The sequence below is a fragment of the Spea bombifrons genome, chromosome 4 (assembly GCF_027358695.1).
Source record: "Spea bombifrons isolate aSpeBom1 chromosome 4, aSpeBom1.2.pri, whole genome shotgun sequence".
NCBI classification, from domain to species: domain Eukaryota; kingdom Metazoa; phylum Chordata; class Amphibia; order Anura; family Pelobatidae; genus Spea; species Spea bombifrons.
The window spans coordinates 87,254,769-87,277,261 of record NC_071090.1 but is presented as its reverse complement, the minus strand read 5'-3'; the positions used below and the strand labels follow the sequence as shown (position 1 = coordinate 87,277,261).

Below are 22,493 nucleotides of genomic sequence, written 5' to 3'. Positions count from 1 at the left end.
GGATTAAAGGAACATCTCCTGTAAAAAAGTGGGTATTATGAGAAAATACTTGGTAACAGTACAATTCTGTATGCACCAAGGTTGAAATATTTTCATGCATGGCAACTGCACCTTCTGAACCTTTCATTTAGTGATCTGACTACGTGGTTAGCGAGGATTTAACATGCAGTTGGAGCTTGGGTTCCTGGACATCCTGGCGTACCTGGTGTTTTACTAGAGAAGCCCCAGTGACCATGTTGTTCAGCCGCAGATCCTGGTTTAATTTTTCACCAGATCATATATTTTGATCTACTACTTTTCAAACAGAATCTGCGTAGGAAACTATGTTTTACAATTTATTCTGTTTTATACATATAAATAACAATTTTAATAAATGTATGTAAAAAAAAAATTGTAGAAAAAAAATCATTTGAAACAAACTGAATGGTTGGTAATAAAGGAGAAAAGCAAAAACAATTTTCATATTGGGAGATTGTATCTTTACGATGGTCTTTTATGCATCCTCTAAGCGTGAGGCATGGCCTCTTGTGGCGCCTAAAGGTATTACATGCATATTTTTAACTACAAACCAAACAAAAATGGATGTTTCAGCCATTTTGTTTTTTCATGTGAAATGTAAGCAAAACACACAGATATAAATTATATTTTTATATATATATATATATATATATATATATATATATATATATATAATGAGAAACTTTACATTTAAAAGTCCTGTGTATGTCTAGTAAGGAGTTCATTTAACAAACTGTATTTCAGTCATTCAATATTTGGTTTTAAAGTTTCTTACTGGTCTCATCTAAGAGGTAGAGCTATTGAGTCAGAGTAAACAGTTATTTTTACCATCTGATGACAGTATCATATAAAAACTTTAAAAACGTAACCATATCTTACTTGTTTTAAAAATATAGAGGGTATATGGCGCTGCTGGATTGCACAAAATACCCCATGCATACATTTGGAAACATTTTACTGTATTTTACAGTCTTTTAACGGGGGTGGTATGTTAAGCAGAGACCTGAAATGCTTCTGCCTGCATCATCTTTTTGAGAATACAGAGCGTGTTCTGCACAGCGTGACTCTTCAAGCTCTTGGAATGGAATGGCTAGAATGTTTAGTTCATCTTGTAACAATATACTCCAAACTTGTTGTGTCTTCTTGGGAAGCCAAAGCTTCGGACACCGGGTTCTGGAGGCCCACAGTTAGGACGGGGAAAAGCGATAGGATATCTGATGCTGCCATCATCTAGCCAGCCGGCATCACAGCGGTCAAGGTCAACGAATTTCCAAGCCGCAAAAAGTTGTCCAACCTTCGCAATTTGTGCTCCGTCTTGTTGACAAGCTTCCCTCGCCTCAGCAAAGTTTAACTTGTTGGGATGTTCAAGGTAATAAACTCTTCCTGTAAAAAATAATTATATCTGTGACCAACATAAACATGTGTGTGTACATACAATTTACCAAAATTTCAGCAATGATTATAAATTAAAGGTAAATACGATAATTTTGCAGCATCTCATGTGGAAATGCTTCTGTGTCGGGTATGATTATGAGGTGCGTATGTTTCCACACCAAACTAGATGCCCTTCTTAAGCCAGGGCAGCACTTTTTATAGCTAAAAATATGTACGCACATACATAAGTACATAAACTAACTGAGCCGAATCCCTGACAATATTGAAAGGTTTTCTGGATTATTGTGCTACTGTATTAACGCATGGTCTGAAGCATTTCTAAATGTTGTGGTTTGTTTGTTTGGGACTGTGGTTAATTTAAATCCATTTAATTGCAGAAATTGAAGTTTAATGGAATAGGCCATATACAGAAATATTCACTGGCGGTGCTTGGCTAGCAAAATTATTACAAGGCTACTTGACTTGGAGACCATATAAGAGGCACTGGTGCAGTTGTACAGGTTGAGTATCCCTTATCCGAAATGCTTAGGACCAGAAGTATTTTGGATAACGGGCCTGTCTTCTCACCTTCTCCTCGCCGACCCGCAGCACTTCCTGTCCATTGTTCAGTCTTCCTCAGAGCACTTCCGGTCCAGAAAAGGGAGCAGAATTGCTCTGGGGAAGCCTGAACAACAGTCCGGAAGCAATCTGGGACCACAAGGAGAAACCTAAACAGAGCGAACAGCAGGGAGAAGCCAAAAAGGAGGTGGTGAAAAGATCTACTGACTACAAGAAAGGAAATACGGTGTCTTTCCTGTCTCCACCTCAGTTGTGAGTATCTCTTATCTGAATATACTTTACCTGAAAAGACACTGCAGATTTTGGATAAGGGATACTCAACCTGTATAAGCTCAGCTGGGAGTGGATATGTCTGAACAGGGATAATATTTGTACAGCTATATAATGCCAGAATTTGGTACAGAATAAATATTTCGGCATCTAATGTATTAAATTTGTGTGTGCATCAGATTCACTTTAGGCTTAGTATTGACGTATAAGTCTCCTGGAGCTCACCTTTCAAAGCAGAAGAAAAGCAAAAAACATCATATTTGTGTAGGTGTTTATGACGTTCTCCATAGGTTCTGACTCCTGGAGCCATTTCCTTCCCACCACAGGGTTCCCGGGGTAAAGTAATAGGGTACTGGACAGTGCCATCCATTATCCAGCCAGCATTGCACCAGTCAAGACCCTCCTCCCATGCCTTAAACAACTGGTCAAACGAAGCCATCACCGAATCTTGTTCTTCACAGGCTTTCTTTGCATCATGAAAGTTCAGCTGATATCTTCCATGGTGAGGCTGATAAGGAAAGACCACTCCTGGATAAAGAAGGGACATACAAACATGGTAGTAATTAACGCAAGAGAGAGGTTCAAAAAGCTGTGAAACAATGACCTCATCAATTTAAAAGGGATAGAATGGTTCAAGACCATTACAACCTATAAAAGTAATTCTTATGCTGTATGGCAAATCTGACCATGACATCAAAAGGTAGGAGCAGCCATCCTAAGCCTCACACAGCCTAGAGAATTTTAGCAATATATGTCATCCCTCATCAAGATGAGTTACTAGCTTTAATTAAATAAAGTATCACTGTAACCCGAGTGTTCTCTCACAGGTTTGTAGAAGATAAACAATAATATATCGAACAAACCAACTCACACACATCCAGTGCATTAAGGATTTTAGATCATTTATGACAGTGCTTGCATTTTGTGATTCTTTGTAATGATTTATAGAATTCTGACTTGCATACAATATGTTTCATATACAAACCTAGTCTGTCTGTATTGGATGCAAAATCTAGTACCCTAGCCTAATATTTCTCCCTTTAAAAAGTTATGATGGACAATGCGTGAGCACGATCCATTCAAATATTTTGTAAACAGTGACATCAAGTGGCTGCATCAAATATAAGTGAAACACACACATACACACAAAAAAAAAATAATAATAATATATAAATATATATATATATATATATATATATATATATATATATATATAAAAATGGCTAATCAATGAAAGAAATGTTAACATTTTGAGAATAATGTATCCTAGAATGATTTTCCTCCCTGCAGTCCAGAATTGGCACTCTGCTTTTGAACTAATATTCTTAAAATAGAAGGAATTGAAAGTCCACTTTAGAACTAATATTTATTTGAATCCAAAGAGGTTTTTCCAAGGGGCGAAGCCAAGATGTGCTTTTCAACTCTGCCACGCTCGTGCCTCTTATAATTCTTATGTAATTTTACCCTGTAGTTTACTCCCATTCCACGCTTGCTCCTTACCCTTTCCTGCAGGTACCAATATTCAATTCAGAATAACTGAGTAATATGCACCCTCTAGATGAGGGGCTTCCAACTTTGTCATCAGGCGCTACAAACCTGAATTTTATTTTTTATTTAACCATTATCAAACAGCTAAAATCTGTTAAATAGAAAAAAATGTCTGTTTTGTTTTTCAACACTCAGTATATGTGCATGACCTTTAATATGGAATCATCTCAGTTTTATTCATGATTTCTATTCACTATAATGAAAAAATGGGGTACGAGTTGTAAAGTATACCTTTAAATTTTAACTGTAACTACAGGAAAAAGCATGCTCTAAATGTTATATTTTCTCCTATGCAAATTAATGAGGATGTTTTCCTTTATATTGGCATTAAACTCAATAAATGCAACGTAACATTTTATCTGAAATTTTATAGTTTATAAAACACAATATAAAATAATTACTCACCGCGTAGCTCTAATTCCACAATCCCACTTTCATCTTCCAGACCATCAATAACCTCACATTTGTACCTCCCATAGTCCTCCAGTCGCAGGTCGGAGATGACAAGTGACACCTCATTAGGAACATTTTGACGCAGGTGAACGCGACCCTTGTAATCCCCAAAACTGCGGTGCCTTAACCCAACGGCAACCAGCACATCTCTTTCTTTTGTGTCATCTTTGTGTAATTTAGTCCATTTGACACGATATCTCCGCTGAGACTCTAACTTTGGCTCGTAGTGGAATGTGCACGGGAGGGTAATATTACCACCGCGGTAACCAAAAAGTGAATCATCAGGCGTGTTAATTACAAGCTTCACTCCATTGAAATGAACAACTAGAGAAAAAAAAAGAACATGTTTGAGTAATACACACACACACACACACACACATTGTTTTAGGAAAATAATATCCTATGTGATCTGTTTGATGGCTATATAAAGTAAACATATAGGACAGTTTTCAATATATTAGATTGTAAGCTTGCGAGCAGGGCTCTCTCCACCGAATGTATCGGTTTGTCTTAGTCTGTCAATTCTTGTCTTGTCATACCCCTTGAATATATGTATTGTATTAAGCCCTGCGTAAACTGTTGGCGCTATAAAAATAAAAGATAATAATAATAATAATAATAATAATAATAATAATAATACAAAAACTTGTGGGCTAATAAACCGAATAGCAGAACATGCAGACCAGAGTATGGCAATCTGGTAATGTTGGTCTGAAAAATGTCCACTAGATGGAGCTCACATACAATCTGCAATTAAGAAGATTTCTCAAACACATACAGCAGGGGTGTCCAAGTTTTTTCTGCAGTGGGCCACTTCATCAGAATTGTATGTGCGCGTGGGTCACACTAACTTTTCACTGAGAGAAAATATGGCCTTTTAGCTTTATAATGCATATTAATACAGGGTTAATTTGGCGATAATGAAAAAAGCAGTGGACAAACAGTTTTTTGATCAACTTTTATATGTCATTCTATCAATACTAAATTACTTATACAGTAAATCAAAGTTAGTCTACAAACCATTTAAAACAAGTTTTTTAAGTTTTTCAAATAAAACTACACAAGGCTGGAGCACACTGTGGGTAAAAGCTGGATTTAAATTGATCAGGGCCGGATTAAGAGCATCACGGGCCTAGTGCTGAGGATTTTGGTGGCCATTTTATGGAAATAAATAAAATAGACAGAATCTTAACTCCTTGGCATCGATGTGTACTGGATAAAGATGACATCAGTGCTCTGCAGATAATACAAGATTGAATGTTATGTGATGGGATTGGGAGCACATCAGTACACTAAAAAAAAGTCACAAAAAGTCACAATTTACTGAGGCGACTATAAATTCAAGAGAGCGTTTTATCTCTGGATAAGTAAAAAATACATAGTTTTACTTATTCCTACAGTAAGTAAAGTGCCAGGAAACAGATGACCAAATACACACCAGGACAGGCTCTGCCACACCGACATCCAAACACACACCAGGACAGGCTCTGCCACACTGACACCCAAACATACACACACCAGGACAGGCTCTGCCACACCGACACCCAAACACACACACACCAGGGCAGGCTCTGCAACGCCAACACCTGCATCAGGATGGGTTAAGCTACACAAAGCATAAAACATGCTTTCCACACTGTTATGTTGTTTGTGTGTTTGCCCCCCTTGTGTATTGATGCCCCAGCCAGGCCCCCCTTTAGTATTAATGTACTCCCCCCACACCCTTGTGTATTGCCCCATGTGTATTTGTGCCCCCAGCCAGCTCCCTTTGTGCATTTATGCCCCCAGACACTTGTGTATTGATTTTTATGTAATACCCCCAGCTAGCCTCCCTCCCTTTTGGATTGATGACCCCACCCCCTTTTGTACTGGTTAATGCAATGCCTCCCATACACATGTGTATTGTTAACAGCCACCCCCCCTTTTTGTACTGATTTATGTGATGCCCTAACCACCTTTTTTCCGCCCCCTTTTTGTAATATTTTATTTTTGCCCCAAGGCAGCCCTCTTTTGAATATGGGTCCCCTTCCATCTATCACCCTAACTATTTTTTTAAATACTTACTTTTTTGCTAACCTCTTCCCCTGCAGACTGCTCCTCTGTGTGAGCCCGCCCCTTGAGCGCCACGTCGCGTCTTCAAAGGGTCGGGACGAAGAGCCTCACTGAGGCACTGGGGGGCATGGTGTCTGCATGACGGCCGCTTCAAAATCATTAAGCGGAGACAGCCATATAACTGCCGCAATGGCATCTCTGGTTGCCGGCCGGCCCACCAGGAAATCTCCCGGTTTTGTGGCTCACGCGGGCTGTGCCTCGAAGTCCGGCAGGCCGCATTTGGCGGGCGGGCCGCAGGTTGGACGCCCCTGACATACAATATACACGGAAGGACTCTGGTATCATGCCAGGTTGCCCCTAAAAGGAACCAGGGTTGTCAAACTGGCCACGTTCCTACAGACATTGGGAACTGTGAATCGTTCTAGTTTACAAATTTTTCTATAATCATCATATTTTATTTAGATTGCACCAGCAATTTATGCAGCCCTTTTTACCGTACATACATTCAAGGGGTATGACAAAAACTAGAACTGACAGACTAAGACAAAGAGGCCGCATGATTACAATTTTGAAAGAGAGGTTCTTTCCAATAAAACATTCAGTGGGAAGTAGACTAAATGGATCAAAAACGATTTTTTGTTTATTGGTCTATTCATTTTTGGACAATAAATTTTGTTTCCAGCAACTTTTTTATTTATTTAGATCAGAAACTTTTTTTGGAACAGCAATGTATTCAAATAGTAAGGTGTTCTGTGATTTACAAAGCTAGATGGTCTGAATGAAAGAATAAACAAATCTTGAAATTAAGGGGAAGAATGGCTTGAAATAAACAAAAATAGCAAAGAGTTGTCGCTTGGCATTCCCATAGAAAAATTTCAGTGGACACCCAGTGGATGGATATATAAACCAAAGATGTTCCTTTCTAATGAATGGGCAAAGGGCATCATCGGCCACCTTAGCAAGCTAATCCTGATGGTCTAGCAGGTGGTTAAGGCCAATTTAACACAATTCAGCTTTCGGGGGGGGGGGAATCATGAGATATTTGTTCTGATTAGGAAACCAAATCTTAACGTTATACTTTGCACAAAAAAATTGGCAGAATTATTTTTACTGATAAACATTGGTAACCGTAAGCACAGAATGATCCCCATTCTTACTTTAGTTAGTTTCACCCTTAGTTTTTAACTACCATTGCAATACATTCTTCAAGTTAGAATTCATATAGTCAGAAGTATCACATTCGATATGGATGTGGCACCAGAAAACAAAAAGATGTATTTTGTTAAACATGGTAGCTATCAACATACCTTCTCCGTTGCCTGTCTTGTTATTCAGGATATGGTCATAGAAGAATCCATTGTAGAAAGGTAGACAATAACATGTGTTGACTAGCAGAAGAATTCCAGCTACTTCGCAAAGCATTGTGCTCTGGCACTGGGTCCTGCTGCAAAGCAACACAAAATTTCAATTAATTACAGTCAATTCACAAAATTTGTATTTTTGAAATAGGGTTTGAAAAGATTGCAGAACGTATTTGCTATCATACTGGACCTTATAATACATCTGATCACTCACGCTGCTGTTCTTTAAACCAATTAGATTTGTAAGAGTGAGCAACACAGGAAAAAAAAATATATTCTTATTGAAGATTGTCGATCAATCAGTTGAAAGCTAAATAAAAACGTGTATATCATTTATGATGATAATTATTTAAAATGTGCATTCGATTCTTCTTCAGCCCTTATCCTGAACACAACTGCAAATCAAGAATTTTGAGTCAGCCGAGGTCCTTCACCACAGAAACCTAGATTTTTTGGCTCAACCACACAAATATTTTCTTAGTTTTATGGTTAATGAAAAAAATCCAGTAGAGTTGGATCTTCCCAGTAACTTTGCATGGAATTTATAAATAAAGTTGTTCTCTTAACTTAATAAGCTCACTAAAAGATTAAACTATTCACTTCTAAGAGAAAAAAATCTTCACAGTGCTTAACATATAATTCAAAGGCTACTGAATAGCTGCTTCTCCATATTGTCCAAGTCATCTACCATAATCCTCTTCAGACTCATGGGGTAGTTGACAAAATGGGATTTGTAGTTGAACAGCTGGAGGCCTACTGTTTTTGGTTACCCCATAATTACATTGTCTAATACACAAGCTAAAATGGCAATTACTGGCAAGATGAAAAGTTAAAAGGTGTCGAAAATTTCAATGGACCATATTTATAGAGAGCAAAGGCGTTGAATGTGGAACAGTTGGTAAAAACATTCCAGGAATTGCTCCATGGGGCCTTACCACCAAATTACTCTTTTAAGTATGGTTTAATTGTTTCACGCATGGTAAACCTTCTCAGGTGGATTGTTTGCATCAATACAATAAAAAAAAGTAATATATCAAAGGAAAATATGGCTTATTGGACTGGTCTGTTTGATGGATCAGCTACATAGGCCTAATTATTGACAGCAACCATTGATTATAATGGTTACTGCCCTACAAGACCTCACAACATGTGACATTCATTTCCCACCATATTATTATACATTTCATTTTCTAAGAGTAAAAGATATGCCAGGGACAACTTAAACATGTGCTATTCCATTTTCAAGTTCTATGGGAAAGCCATGATCTCAGATTTTATGTGTCCTTAAAATTAAATCATCTATTTTCATTGTAACCTGGAAGGGTGTAACCTTCTAAATACTAAATGTTCTCATCATCTGGACTGCATTTCCCACGAAAAGCAGATGATAAACCAACCCTCGGTGGAACAATGTATAGAATTTAAGAAAGTACATCTGTTGGAATCAAGTGACACTCAGTTATATTCATAGAGGACCTGGCTTCATGAAGTCTTAAGATCTTAACTTAGTAACAGTTTTAAAGGAAAGGCAATGCTAGGGCATGGAAAAATGAAATCACAAAGCTCACTGTATGTACATGAAATTAGCGTGCTAATGAAGGAAATCCGATCACTGGAAAATGGAGCGAGAAATTGAAAATATAATAGACAATGAGGCCAGTTGGCTGCTTTTGCTGTATGACCCAAGGACTGAAGAAGAATGAGTGCAAGTGTCAAGGAATTATTTTAAAGGGGAAGTGGAAAATGGACAACATCTGTAGAGCACTAGGCATGGCCTCTTCTAGATGCTGATTTTGGCTGTGATTTCTTTAACTCTCAGTGAACCAGAGGGGTTACAGAGCCTTGATTAGAGCAGAGCATTCAATTCCTCTTCAGGCGCTCAAAAGGTTAATGCTTTCATCACAGCCATTGTCTACAATAAACCATTTCCTTATAAACACACACACATTACTTTGGGGATTGTAATAATGGTTAGGCATGACAGAATATGACAATTATTGTTTTTATATAGCTAGTGCATCTTTTGACAACTGAAAAGTAATGTATTAAAGCATATATACTTTTGGGGTACGTTTTATTATCACTTTCCATGCGCATTTTCCTAATGATCAGAAAGACCACAGCAGCTGTTTAGATGAACGCGTGCCCATCCTATGTCTATTGCCAGAAAAATTATGAGCGTTTGTTTTTTATCTTTATAGACTGTATTGTATCAATCATATAGTTGACAGAATTCTATATAACACAATCTATTGAATATAACTCTATATATAGCCTATGGGAACAGCCTTATCTCATAGTTATGAAAAGCCTGCAACACATAGAGAAATGTGATGGATTTACAATGGCACTTCCTACACCATCCCAACACACCTTAAACTTTAAAATAATCGGTTAACAAACTCACAGAACTGGATCGCTCAACTTTCCCACAATTCCTACTGACCCTTCATAACACTTATTAAATAAGAAAAGCTGGATAATCTTTAATGGTATGTTGACCTACACACACCAAGAGGAAACTGAGTAAGATAAAGTCAGGCAATGTATAACCAGAACAGCACTGGGGCTAATTTCAAAGGAATTTTAAGTGGGAGGGGGGGTTGACACATCAAGGTCAGAGATGCCTCCCCTATAATTAGTCCCCATTCCAGAAGAGACTGCAGAAGATTGACTTGAGATGTCTTTCATGTGTGTTCTGTTATTACTTGTATGGACTAATTTATTGGATCTACAGTATGCACCATCCATCATCTGAAGCTCACATTATATTGACATGGTTCATCTTAACTTGTAATAGCTAGTTCTAATGTGAAGATCACAGTAAGATAATAAGCAACTAATGGCACTTCTTGATTGCCTTAATCCGGGGTAGGCAAGGTAGCCCTGGTACTTTTGTGGAAGTCATTGTCACTTTTGTGGCACTTAGTCATATGTCCCTCACAAAGAATGTTGCTGTCTAGCCCTGTCCTTAATGTATCTGAATCTTAAAAAAAATGTACATAATTATAATAATATAGCTTGAGCCTACAGAATTAAACATATGTTATGCCCCAGCTATTAGGGATGAAATAGAGGATATGATTATAATATAATCTCATAATAATATGGGTCCAATGAATGAGGTACCTACAACAATACCAAATAATGGTTCTAAACATTCTTCTAATTACATATTAATCACCTCTATACACACATTTTGAACTTGTCACATGGCTAGTGAATATGGAACCTCTAGAATGTCCTTCAGTAAGAAGGGATTAAAGCAAAAACAAGGTGAGGCATCAAAACCCCCAAAACAATCATGTGGAACCAATCTAGCGAAAAATAAAAATGTGGAACCTTTCTAGCTTCCAGAGAAGAAAGGGGCAACCCAGTTTAAAAAAGGGGACTCTATCTTAATTTCAGAACACCTCCAGAATAAAGGCACAAAGACAAGTTATTCTGTACCTGACATGTGTGTCCTGTCTAGAGTATAAAATACACCAAATAAGAGCAATTTCAAATTATACATTGAAAAAGATAAAACAGGCTTTCAATTACAGAAACACAAGAATCTCTGCTCAGTATTAGAATATGGAGTGAGTAGACTAGATTCAACACTTGAAAATGATCCTTTGTGAAATCAAAAGAAATAACACAATGGGCTTTAAAGAAAAAGCTACTAATACATGAATAATAAAAATGATTAAAATAAGTATTGTTTCTGCGAAAAATGCAAATGAAAAAAAAATGAAGTTGAAATTAACGCTTACAAAAGCAATACACATAAAATTAGCAAAATAAAAGAATCGAATGACTTGCTCTAAAGAGGATTAGAAACATTGTAATTACCATAACAAAGAAAGCAACTAAAGAACATACACAAGTAAGGAAATGTCTACACCTTGATCCTCTCTCTAGAACACGCAAATACATCTGTCTCATTGTTTTGTATTTCTATCTCACTTTCAGGGTTTTGCTTGTAGGGAGAATGAATTATGCATAATGACTTTAAATGCACAACTGCTTTTCTGGAGTACATCTAGAAAAGATATATCACCTAATCCCCTGGCTGCATAGAAATTCATACTCACAGTTTAGAATGTAAAAAAAATAAAATAAAAGCCCTGATCTTGTGTCTGGAAGGCTTTGTATTTCCTGAACACCCTCTTCTGTGACTTGGTCTGAAGCTCTGTAGTAAAATGTGTTTGGGCTCCAGTCTAAATAAGTGTTCATTGGCAGAAAGGAAGCAGAACACGTCACATGAAACCAAACCCTCAACCAGACCTCAGCCACAGCCTCTTAAAGCCACACTGGGCAAATACCTCTTCCCAGATGGTCCTCTGAATGGATGGGTGGTGATTGGGAGGAAGCCAAACAAACCATAGCTCCATCCATTAAGTCTTACAACTTGGCTAGTAATCTCTTCTGCATGTGCAGTTATGCAATCTAATTACTTCCACATTCCATTTAGTTCAGTGGTGAAGGGGTTAAGCCATTCTAGAAGACACCCTCTGCCCTGGATTGTGAATTCCCAAAGTTCTTTCTGATAGAAGTGTAACATTGTGCTGTGTTAGGTGTACAAAGGAAAAAGAGCAGATTTGGTAAAGATGATACCTTTATTGGATAACTGAAGTATAATAGAGTTTAAGCTTTCAGTCGTGCCATATGTACGGTGTGATCTATTACAGATGTCCTCTATAAAGTACAACCTGCTGGGTTTTTTCCCAATATACCGATATAGAGTGTTAAACGAACATCTGTAAATAAACAATCACATTTTAAAGTCGCGGTTTTTAGTTTCCTGATATGCCACAGCGTTAATGAAGTGTCAGTCGGATATTATTACAACCGTCACACAGAGTAGATATCTCTTTGCATCCTCTTTATGGGCGACTGTATGTCTAAAAAGTGGTCACCTATATAGAGACCTCTATATAGGGGAGCCGACAGCGAAAGAAACGTTTGTATTGTTAATATGTTTAAGAGCTGGTATTTAGACGGTTTATTTATTTATTTTTAGAGCTCATGAAGACCTTGGTTGCTTTCTAATATCGTTGTAGGAATGTTCGAGTGATGTCTTGTTCTTCTAAATATTCTAGAGATGTAATACAAAAAAATAAATAAAAAAAAAGTTCTCACCTAGATGCAAGGAGGGTCAAACATGCTTGAGGTTACCTTTAATTAGAAGAGTGCAAAAAACATCCCTAAATCCACAGGAAATGTAATTTTGTTTGAAAAAACTATATATTCTTTATTATAATTACTTTTAATTATTTTGACTTAATAATTATTGGTAATGGAGTATTGTAAATAGTCAATATTGGGTTTTTTATGTTCGGAATTATATTATTTGGAATAAGGCTTTGCCGACCCTTTAAATGCTCTTCTAAATAACAGGCATGTGAAAAAGAAAGCCCATGTAACATTCGGTAAGGAATCAAATAAAAAAAAGAGTAATGTCTTACATAGAAACATCATTTCTATGTTGAGACGCAACAACTTGGTCTTGTGTTAGATTCAGGATAGCTTTATGCCTATCCCATGCATGTTTAAATTCCCTTACTGTATTAGCCTCTACCACCTCTGATGAGAGGCTGTTCCATTTATCTACCACCCTCTTCTGTCTTTAGGTGCAAGTTATAAACTTGTCCATTATCAGCATAAGTGTAATTTATTTTGTTTCACTTTACTCAGACCTTGTCACTTGTTATCACAATTGCCATCCTATTACACCTTTCGAATTTTTACTTAAGTATACTTAAGAAATATATGAGCTCACGCTCAGGAAAAGGGGCTGCAGATTCATCACATTCAGCATTTCTTTTTGGGAATAACACCAGCTGCACATTCCCATACAGCAATTTAAACCATTTGTCGCAGTTCCGCTTTTATTAGGAAAAACATTTACTTTTTAAACTGCGGTAGTAAAAACATAATACGTTAAAAAAACCCTGAGCTATATAGGTGGTATTTTAAAAGGTCACCTCAGTGGTGATCATTTATACAAATTCTTGTGTTTTGTCTCTTTAAATATATCAAAACATAGATATAGCCATATTAGCCCAAGAGGAGGTTTTAGTCCAAATTAAAAGATGAAAAATGACATACGGTTTCAGGGCATTGTGGGTCTCATGTTTAATGGCGTTTTTAGGGATTAACTCCTTAATGACAAAGCCCGTACATGTACTGGCTCAAAATGCATTGTTTTCAATGGGTTTACGGACCGCGCATTGTCCTAAAGGGGTTAATAATATATTGGTAATCCGTAGGGAATTTGGACCCCATAAAACAGACATGAGATTAGTTGAACCAGAAACATTTAAGCAAATAAAGGGTTTGAACAGAACATGAAAGCTCAGAGTATGACATTGGTTTATGTACTGGTTGTGATTTTCCAGTGAAGTATGTTAATGACATTGGCCTTTATTATGAATAAAGTGATAAACTGATATCGTGTGTCCAAGCATTGAGAAATGTTGGCGAACCATGGTTCTGCTATCAGGGTTGTATACAGAGCGCACATGGTGATGGTCATTTGGTCTTTTGGGCAGGGGTTGCTTGTCGGAAAGTGATTTGCACAGAAGTGCCCTGGCACGTTGCATGTTGAGGTGCCAGTGAGAGATGGTACAGCAGATTGAAGTCTGTTCCTGACCAGAAGACTATAGAGACTGGCTGACAGTTTCTGAGATATGACCTGTGGTGCTACAAAATTGTCTCTAAGTGTCTGATCCTCACATAGTATTTATTGAAACTTCTTACTATGTCCTTGAATGGTTTTGTTACATTCTTACAGGTAACAACCAGTGCCTACTGGCTGAATATGCCTGGTTGCATGCCATGTTTGCAGCCACCTATATCCAGCCATCGGCCGCACCCAGGTCATCAGGCAGCCTCTGGACTTAAAGTGCAAGGACCACTTTATGATTGCCAGTCCAGTCCTGGTAACAGCTAGGAGAATATAGGTGTCCATTCCTGAGTATATTTAAGTTGTTCCAATTGCCCTGCTGAATGTCCTTGCCGGATTAACAGATCACTTAGACATGATTGGTGTGCGTCTCCAACTGCGTCTAAACCAGGCCTGCTAGGAAGCAGGGCTACCGGGATTATATTTTAGGCTCTGCACCGAGATCAGATATAACAGGCAAATATGTTGGTCTCGAGAGATATGAATGCACACTCTGTGAATTCGAAAAACAAAAAAAAAGTCCAAACCACAGATTTGTATGCAAATAGTTAGTTATATGAAACGTGCAATCATTCTACACCATTGGTGGCTGTCTCTAAATACACATATCATTATATAACTATGTAATTATATTAGATGCCATAGAAAACTACCATGCAGTAACTTTTTTGGGGGAGTATTGCCTGTATGTACTAATTTCTTATACTGTACTTAAGTTTAAAAAAATCATGGCAACTTTTTACATCAGATGTATCTTTTTCGCTAATGCAACTCTCCCCTAAATTTCTGCTGTCAGACTAACAGCCTACCTAATCTAATCTACCGCACAGGCCGGCTTTCATTTTCCAGAGCTGGCCTGCTTGTGGAGGCTGGGCTCAACTGGATCACATTACTTGGCCCTCATTCTCCGCTTATGGTGAGCATGAATGTCAGTGTGTGTGTGTTACAGTGATTTCCTATCTGGGTGTTAGAGTGAGTAGTGTGTGTCACAATGATTGGGTATATGTCTGTTGATATAAAACTATTATACAAGAAGGAACTTAAGGAACTAAAGTAAAGTTTTGTCTGATTAGTGAACAAAGCTGTGACAATATTATAACTTGCTTTACTTCAACTGTTAGAACAAGAATGTCATAATCTTGGCTTTTAGGTAATGTAATATGGTAGATATTTGGAAAAGTCTCCCAGCATATGTGGTAAAGAGGGAAATTAAACATGCATGGAGTAGGCATAAAGCTATCCTGAGTCTAAGACAAGACCAAGGACTGATGAAGGTCTGAGTCTGTCATCGGGAAACTAGATGGTCATCTTATCTGCCATCAAATTCTATGTTTCCTAAAACTGCATAAAACAATGCAAATGTGTAAAACACAATCTTTAAAAGCACTTTAACAGCGCATTGGCTGTTTGCAAAAGGATAATTAATGGCTTGGCATAATTTGATTCATATTTTTGTGCTCACAACCATTTACAACCATCTAGATTATGACATATTTATTCACTATATCCTAATTCCAGTGAAATGCAACTCACAGGTTTCATTTATTCAAATAAACAGTCAAAGTTAAATCCACATGTTACAGTAAACCCAATATACAGAGAAAAAAACTTTACAGTGGGAAAACGATACACTCTTCCCATACCAAAAAAAATCAGTAATATTATACACTAATCACGATCACATTTTTATTGACGAAACTGGCAGCATCCCAAGCGTGGTTACCAATTTTATAAAGGCACAGGTATGCAAATGGGAACCTCTGGAGTACAATGGACTTTCTGTTTCCTTGCATTTACTGGGGTCTCTATATGCATAAAACCGCGCTTAATACATTATTCTAATTACAGTCATGATTGGGTATACACAGCAGACGTCTATTAGTAGACTTCATATTTAAGGGAATAGTCCAAGAACGTAAGAAGAAACTTCACTGCAAGTTAGGTGTGTCGGTGAAAAATTAAAGGTGTACTTTGGAAGCTGATTTTCTTTTCTAAATGTGGAGGTAGCTGGAGATAAGAAGAGATAGCTAAAGGCTGGGTCCATCTACCTCCATACATACGCACATTTCAAGAGGCAAGGTTTTGATCCATACACAAATCCTTAACTCAGTGCTCTGGCATGTTAAACAAAGGTAATTAGGCAAATCATTTATTTTATTGTTTCCTTGAAAGGAATAGGCATATACACACACAGATATTATATATTTTAACTATAGGTGCACTCTTATAACTAGAGGCTACAATTAAGGACTCCCTAACAAATATGCATAGATCAAATTTTCATTTAAGAAATATTTCTGGATGGGTTTTGGCATTCATTAGTACTGCGATATATGCTTCTAAAGTCATATTTCTTTCTAAAGGTGTTATATCCGGTAGGTACCAGCTTACCACAACGGCTGATCACTGGTGTATTTTGCTTGTGGGCTGCCCAAACCTGATGTTGTCCCCAGTTTAGAATGATGTGCAGCACCAGTAAGGATTCTATGAATATTACTGGGTCTGGTCACAAAGAAGCTCAAAATCTCCCTAACCAACCTACTAGGGAAAAGTGTCAAACTCTGGAGCCCAACAGATTCTATGCCCCTGAGGTTAACCTGGGTCAACGTTACAATCATGGGAGGTGAAGTCCATGTGGAGCCCCAGTAACTGGAAATCTTGCTCAATCGGCCCTTAGCTCATCTCCCCAAGAGAGTATATTTTGGTTACATTGTATAATTCATAAGTGCCCTTTATCTTACAAAGTCAGACTTATTCATTTGCAAGGTTTACATGCATGTCATTCATTTGCTTGCCTGTTATGATGATAGAGCTTTGTAGATGATGTAATGTGTTGCAATCTTCTTTGAACTTGTGTAAGATGTGACTGATCGCAACAATCTTATTAATAAACAAAGTGCATTCAGGAGACATGTTTTAATTCCCTTTGTATCTGAAGAGTCGCCACCAGCTATGTTCTCTCTCCGCGTTTCATAACCAATCAACTAAAATACACAATCGTAAAACAACTTTGCCCGTGACTGCTGATCTGTAAACGTTTTGTTTACGCTACTCTACTTTTCATCAGTTTTCAGATGTTTTCATGCTTAGTTTGTAAATGTTTTTTCTTTACATTTGGCGTCATGTTGTTCATTATTTATATAATAAGTTTGTTTGACTCTCCGAGTCTCTATTTATTTTAATACTTTTGCTTTATATTCTAACACATAAGAAATGATGGATATAAATTGACTTTCGGTGAAAGGGTGCATTATCACATTTTTTTCTGAATTATCTTTCTTTTTATGTTGACAAAAAATATCAGATTCAACTAAAAAGTCCATCTAGGTGATGTTTAATGTCTTTATTAATCATTTTTTAGCCCATTTACAATGGCACCAGCGCATTTTCCTGCATGCAAATTGGCACATATATTCTTATTTTACATAAAAATAGGTCTGGAATGGTACTTTACGTAAAAAAAAAAATCTTACTATCCACTCTGGGATTTCTCTTCATAAGTGTGATTATATATACAATATATAGTATATTTTAAACCTGTCTCAACATTTTTATGTTATGTTTGCATCTCCCGGGCTTTGAAGATGGAATGATCGTTCCGAGGTCTTCCTTTCCTTTGTTTTGTGTTAGTTCAGATTGCCCCGTACCCTGCCATTTTTCACCCCTTCCGATGCTTGTTTGGCAGACACCGGGTCCAGCTGCTTCACGCTCTGTTTAATCACTTGCTGGGAAATGTATTCTGTTTGAACCCAGGCTTCCTTCACCTGCCACAGCAAACAGAGGGGACAGCTTCTGATCCCAAGAGAGTAAAGTGTCTTCCCGAGGAGCGCACAGCTCCCAGCCCTGTTCATTCATGCTGAATATTGTATCGGTAGCTGTCACTGTCTTTTACAAATAATAACATTTCTATGTCAGCTGTCTTCTTGCAGGAATTATATCTTTTGCGTTAGATTATAATTACAGCTGCAGGACTGAAAAACATCAGAAAGTTTAACAAATTTACACGGCTTCTTGAATATTATGAGAATATTAGCACAGTATCACAGTATGAGTATCACAGAAGTATCTAATGGCCAGGCGGCAGGCCTTGCACACTTGGTTTTTATAAATAAGGAACATGTTGCACATATTGCTCGCTGTATGTGTTGACAAAGCCTCAAACCTCTGGCAGGATTATGGATCTCGATGATTAAATTCAATATCATATCTAGTCCATTAAAAGTTGACCACCTTTATTCTGTGTTTGGGGTTTAATCTGAAGTACGAGGGACGTTCGAAACGTTTTGACACTTTTTAAATATAAAATAAATATATTTCTAAAAGTGCAGAAACTTTTTGAACGTCACTCGTATCTACTCGTTATCTGTATTTATAGTGTATTGTAATCATAAAGTGTAACACAGAGTGCGAACAAATCTATACAGGCGATATATTTATTACATATTGCATATTACAAACTAAGCTTGCAAGCAGGGCCCTCTTTACCCAATGTGTTGGTTTGTCTTAGTCTGTCAATTCTAGTCTTGTCATACCCCTTGAATATATGTATTGTAAGAAGCGCTGCGTAAATTATTGGCTCTATATAAATAAATATATACAATAATAACTAAAATGTCTGTGTCCATTGGCTTAGAGACAAGACAGAGCATATCCAGACATGGTCCGGGAATAACGCCTCTTTGATGCATGCTTGTCACATAGACACAAATCATAGCAAACAGCCTTCAGACACAGATAAGTTGTGTCACAGCTTATCAACCTCTTTCCTATTTAAACCTCCCGAAAGATCAGTGTAGAGGTCTGCCTTTTGGTTTATCCTGATCACTTGTTACAGAATGTATTCCTGCTTCTAAACGTGTTGCTTGCTCCTGAGATCACTATTTTGCCACCTGAACTGACCTGGTTCCTCTACTGACCACCCACTGCCTGATCCACCCCTGGTGTTAATGGGTTGCTGCTATTATACTATCTGGCCTTAGTTTTGGGGTCCACCACCAAGCCATATTGTGACAATGGCAGACAGGACACACATACACAGGGCTGATATTACACATAAGGCACATGTTTGTATGTTCTAGTTTTATGGATGTTTCTGTATTCTGTATTATATTATATTATATTATATTTTATTATATTATATATTATTATATTAGTACTGTGTGAATAACATCTACATGGAAACTGAATGCAGAGTAGCATTGGTCCTGACTGGCCTTTTTTACTTCATTTTTATTTTCTAATTGATTCACTCGTGACTTTGGTTGCTACTTATCTGGACACATACACTACATGGACAAAAGTATTGGGACACCTGACTTTTATACCAACCTATTCTTTTACAACATCACATTCTAAATAAATAGACATTAATATGTAGTTGGTCCACTCTTAGCAGCTTTAACAGCCTCCATTCTTCTGGGAAGGGTTTCTGCAAGATTTTGGAGTGTTTGTGTGGGAGTTTTTGCCCATTTATCCAGTAGAGAATTTGTGAGGTCAGGCACTGATGTTGGATAAGAAGGCCTGGCTCGCAATCTCCATTCAAGTTCATCCCAAAGGTGTTTGATGGGGTTGAGGTGAGGGCTCTGTATGGGTCGGTCAGATTCTTCCACACCAAACTCATCCAACCATGTCTTTTCGGACCTTGCTTTTTACACTGGGACCCAGTCATGCTGGAATAGAAAAGGGCCTTCCCCAAATTGTTCCCGCAAGGTTAAAAGCACAGCATTGTCCAAAATGTCTTCAACATACTAAGACATTTTGGACATTGCTGTCCATATAGTCTAGCTTTACCAATAACTTATTTAACATCTGCCCATAACATATAAATGCACGTCTCTGATCTAGAAATAATTTGGATAGAAATATTTCAGGAAACCCTTACGAAATTACCAAAAATGTGATTGCCATATGGGATTGAGTCTAAGCACATGCTGGAAAACTTCCTCCTGCCATAGGTTATTCAATCTGTTGCAGAGCTATGTTTATTTTGGACAGATTAAAATACACACAGGCATGTGTTGTGCTTGGCAAGAATATAAAGTATTTGAAGGACAGACAAAGAGAACAATTTAAATTTCTTCCGGTACAGAAAAGCGGAATTCACATACAAATCGCTGTTAATGCTATTTTCTTTCCTCCAGTTTTTTTGATCATAATTGTGGTTATTTTTTTGTTCCCTGTTATTACAGTTAGACATTTAATCTAAGGCTTCCTCTAGCATCTAGAAGACCCATGTTTGAGCTTAAATGTTAATTTCGTGGCAAATGCCTATTAACTACTGACTTCTGGATACTATTTAGGACATTGAACAGCACATAAGGTCACCAGCAGTTCTGCCCACTGAGCACGGAGCCTAACATTTTGCTTTTCTAATTCTATTAAGATATGCAGGAAATTCCTACTTGAACAAAGGTGGTTCCTTAAAGATTCCTTGAAAATCAATGAGTGGTGATCTGGCTATTGCACCTCTTCCCGAGTTTTGTCTAAAGGCTGTCTTGTACAGCGGGCAATTACTTTCAAGGGATCCATGTATAAAGTGGATATAGAGGCAAAGGTGATAATTGTTGACCTTGTTTGCATGCGCCTACCCAGAATCCTTTGTGGTTGTGGCAGCACCATGAGATTTCTGAGGGAAAAACAAGCCTTCTGGCTTGTCTGGTGTATGTAGATGAGTGTTTAATAATGCTTCTACTACCCCTTAAATTTAAGTGGAAGGATTTTCCCATCACCTTTTACCCACCATAACTTATGTAATGGTATTAAAGATTCCTTAAAATCTACTTTGAAAAAATGTTGTACCCTCACTCATTTTGATGGATTTCAGGGCCATAATTTTGAATGTTTCCCATGAATACACATACCATATCATAAAACATAACATTTTCATTGTAAATGAATATATATATTCTGTTCGTAGCTTGATACAATTTGTGTGTTCTGAAGCAATGCATTAACTGCGCCAGTTTGAGTTAAGTTACAATTACCTTAAAGGTAAAGTATCCATCAAGATACCACCCACTACCACTCGCCCCTTTCCATTATTTCTCCCAAATATAAGAATAATTCAATGAAAAAATTTTTACATTTTAACTCTTACCCTGAGAATTCACACATAAAAACTATGGTTATTCATACAGGTGCCGCAACTGCGCAAAATTGCGCTTGATCTATAACATTTTTAAACCAAACGATTAAGATTTTGTGAATGTGAGACCATCGGTTTAGCTGTGGCGATTGGTTGGGTAGGATTATTTGGCACAAAACCCCAAATATATGTATTTATGTATGGAAAAGCACTCCTTTTTATGGTGTGATTGTGTGTGTTTTCTTTACCATTTTAAATGTTGGATGTGAATATCTCGTTCTTGAAACTTCTGTTGCAAGCTTTATAAGTTCTGGCCGTCAAGTACTTCTTTCCATGCCTGGATACGGGTTAGTGAGACCAACTAACACGAATAAGTGAATGGTGGGTTATAAACTTGATCAGAGACAAACCAGGTGCTCCGAGTAATACTAAGTGCATTGCTTAACGAAATATATACTGTAAATTAGAGACATCTTTAATCATCGGACTCCGGTTTTAGCTAAGTAGGCAAGTATCGCACCCTGGACCTAGCGACATTGCTGACATTATTTCCACGGAAACCTTCAATGAGGAATGCAGCGGACACAAAATAGACAATTTATAGGAAACTTTCACATTACGCAATTGTGTCAAGTGCAGATGGGAATTCCTGGCAAAATGTTTAAAAGTCTATTTTAAATGGATTATTTCATCAAGTTCAACAAAATGCCCCTTAGTTTCATTTAATGCCCTGGGACAATGCTTTTTTTCTACTACGTTAGAATCTTCCCCCATTACTAGTGCTGCAAGTATACTCTGTGTTGCATTGGTTGGTGATGACTGATCAGTAAAGGAATTTCTTTCTGCACAATGTCTAACGCTCATGAACACACGCCTCACAGAGCCGTATATAATGAGAGGCTACAAGTGCATTTACTTTCATTCACTAGATACACATCGGTGTCACGCAGGATTAGGCTCTTTATTCTTAAAGAAACATAGAAAGATTAAATAAAACACTAAATAGGTAATATCCATGTAGTGGCGCCTGATGGGTTATCGGCTGCGCATCAATCATTTGAGCAGAACTTTCCAGAGTTTCCTG

The 22,493-nt window shown here is 37.5% G+C and overlaps 1 protein-coding gene across 1 annotated transcript; it reads right to left on the bottom strand.

Annotated features, from left to right (window-relative positions):
- Nucleotides 1-688: 688 nt before the first annotated feature.
- HAPLN3 (hyaluronan and proteoglycan link protein 3) lies at nt 689-7,732 on the bottom strand. The gene is made up of 4 exons (XM_053462397.1): nt 7,602-7,732; nt 4,195-4,566; nt 2,467-2,769; nt 689-1,401 (listed from the first exon to the last, which is right to left on the bottom strand). Exons 1-4 carry the CDS (start codon nt 7,714-7,716, stop codon nt 1,118-1,120), a joined length of 1,074 nt encoding a protein of 357 aa, XP_053318372.1. The 5' UTR covers nt 7,717-7,732; the 3' UTR covers nt 689-1,117.
- Nucleotides 7,733-22,493: the final 14,761 nt, after the last annotated feature.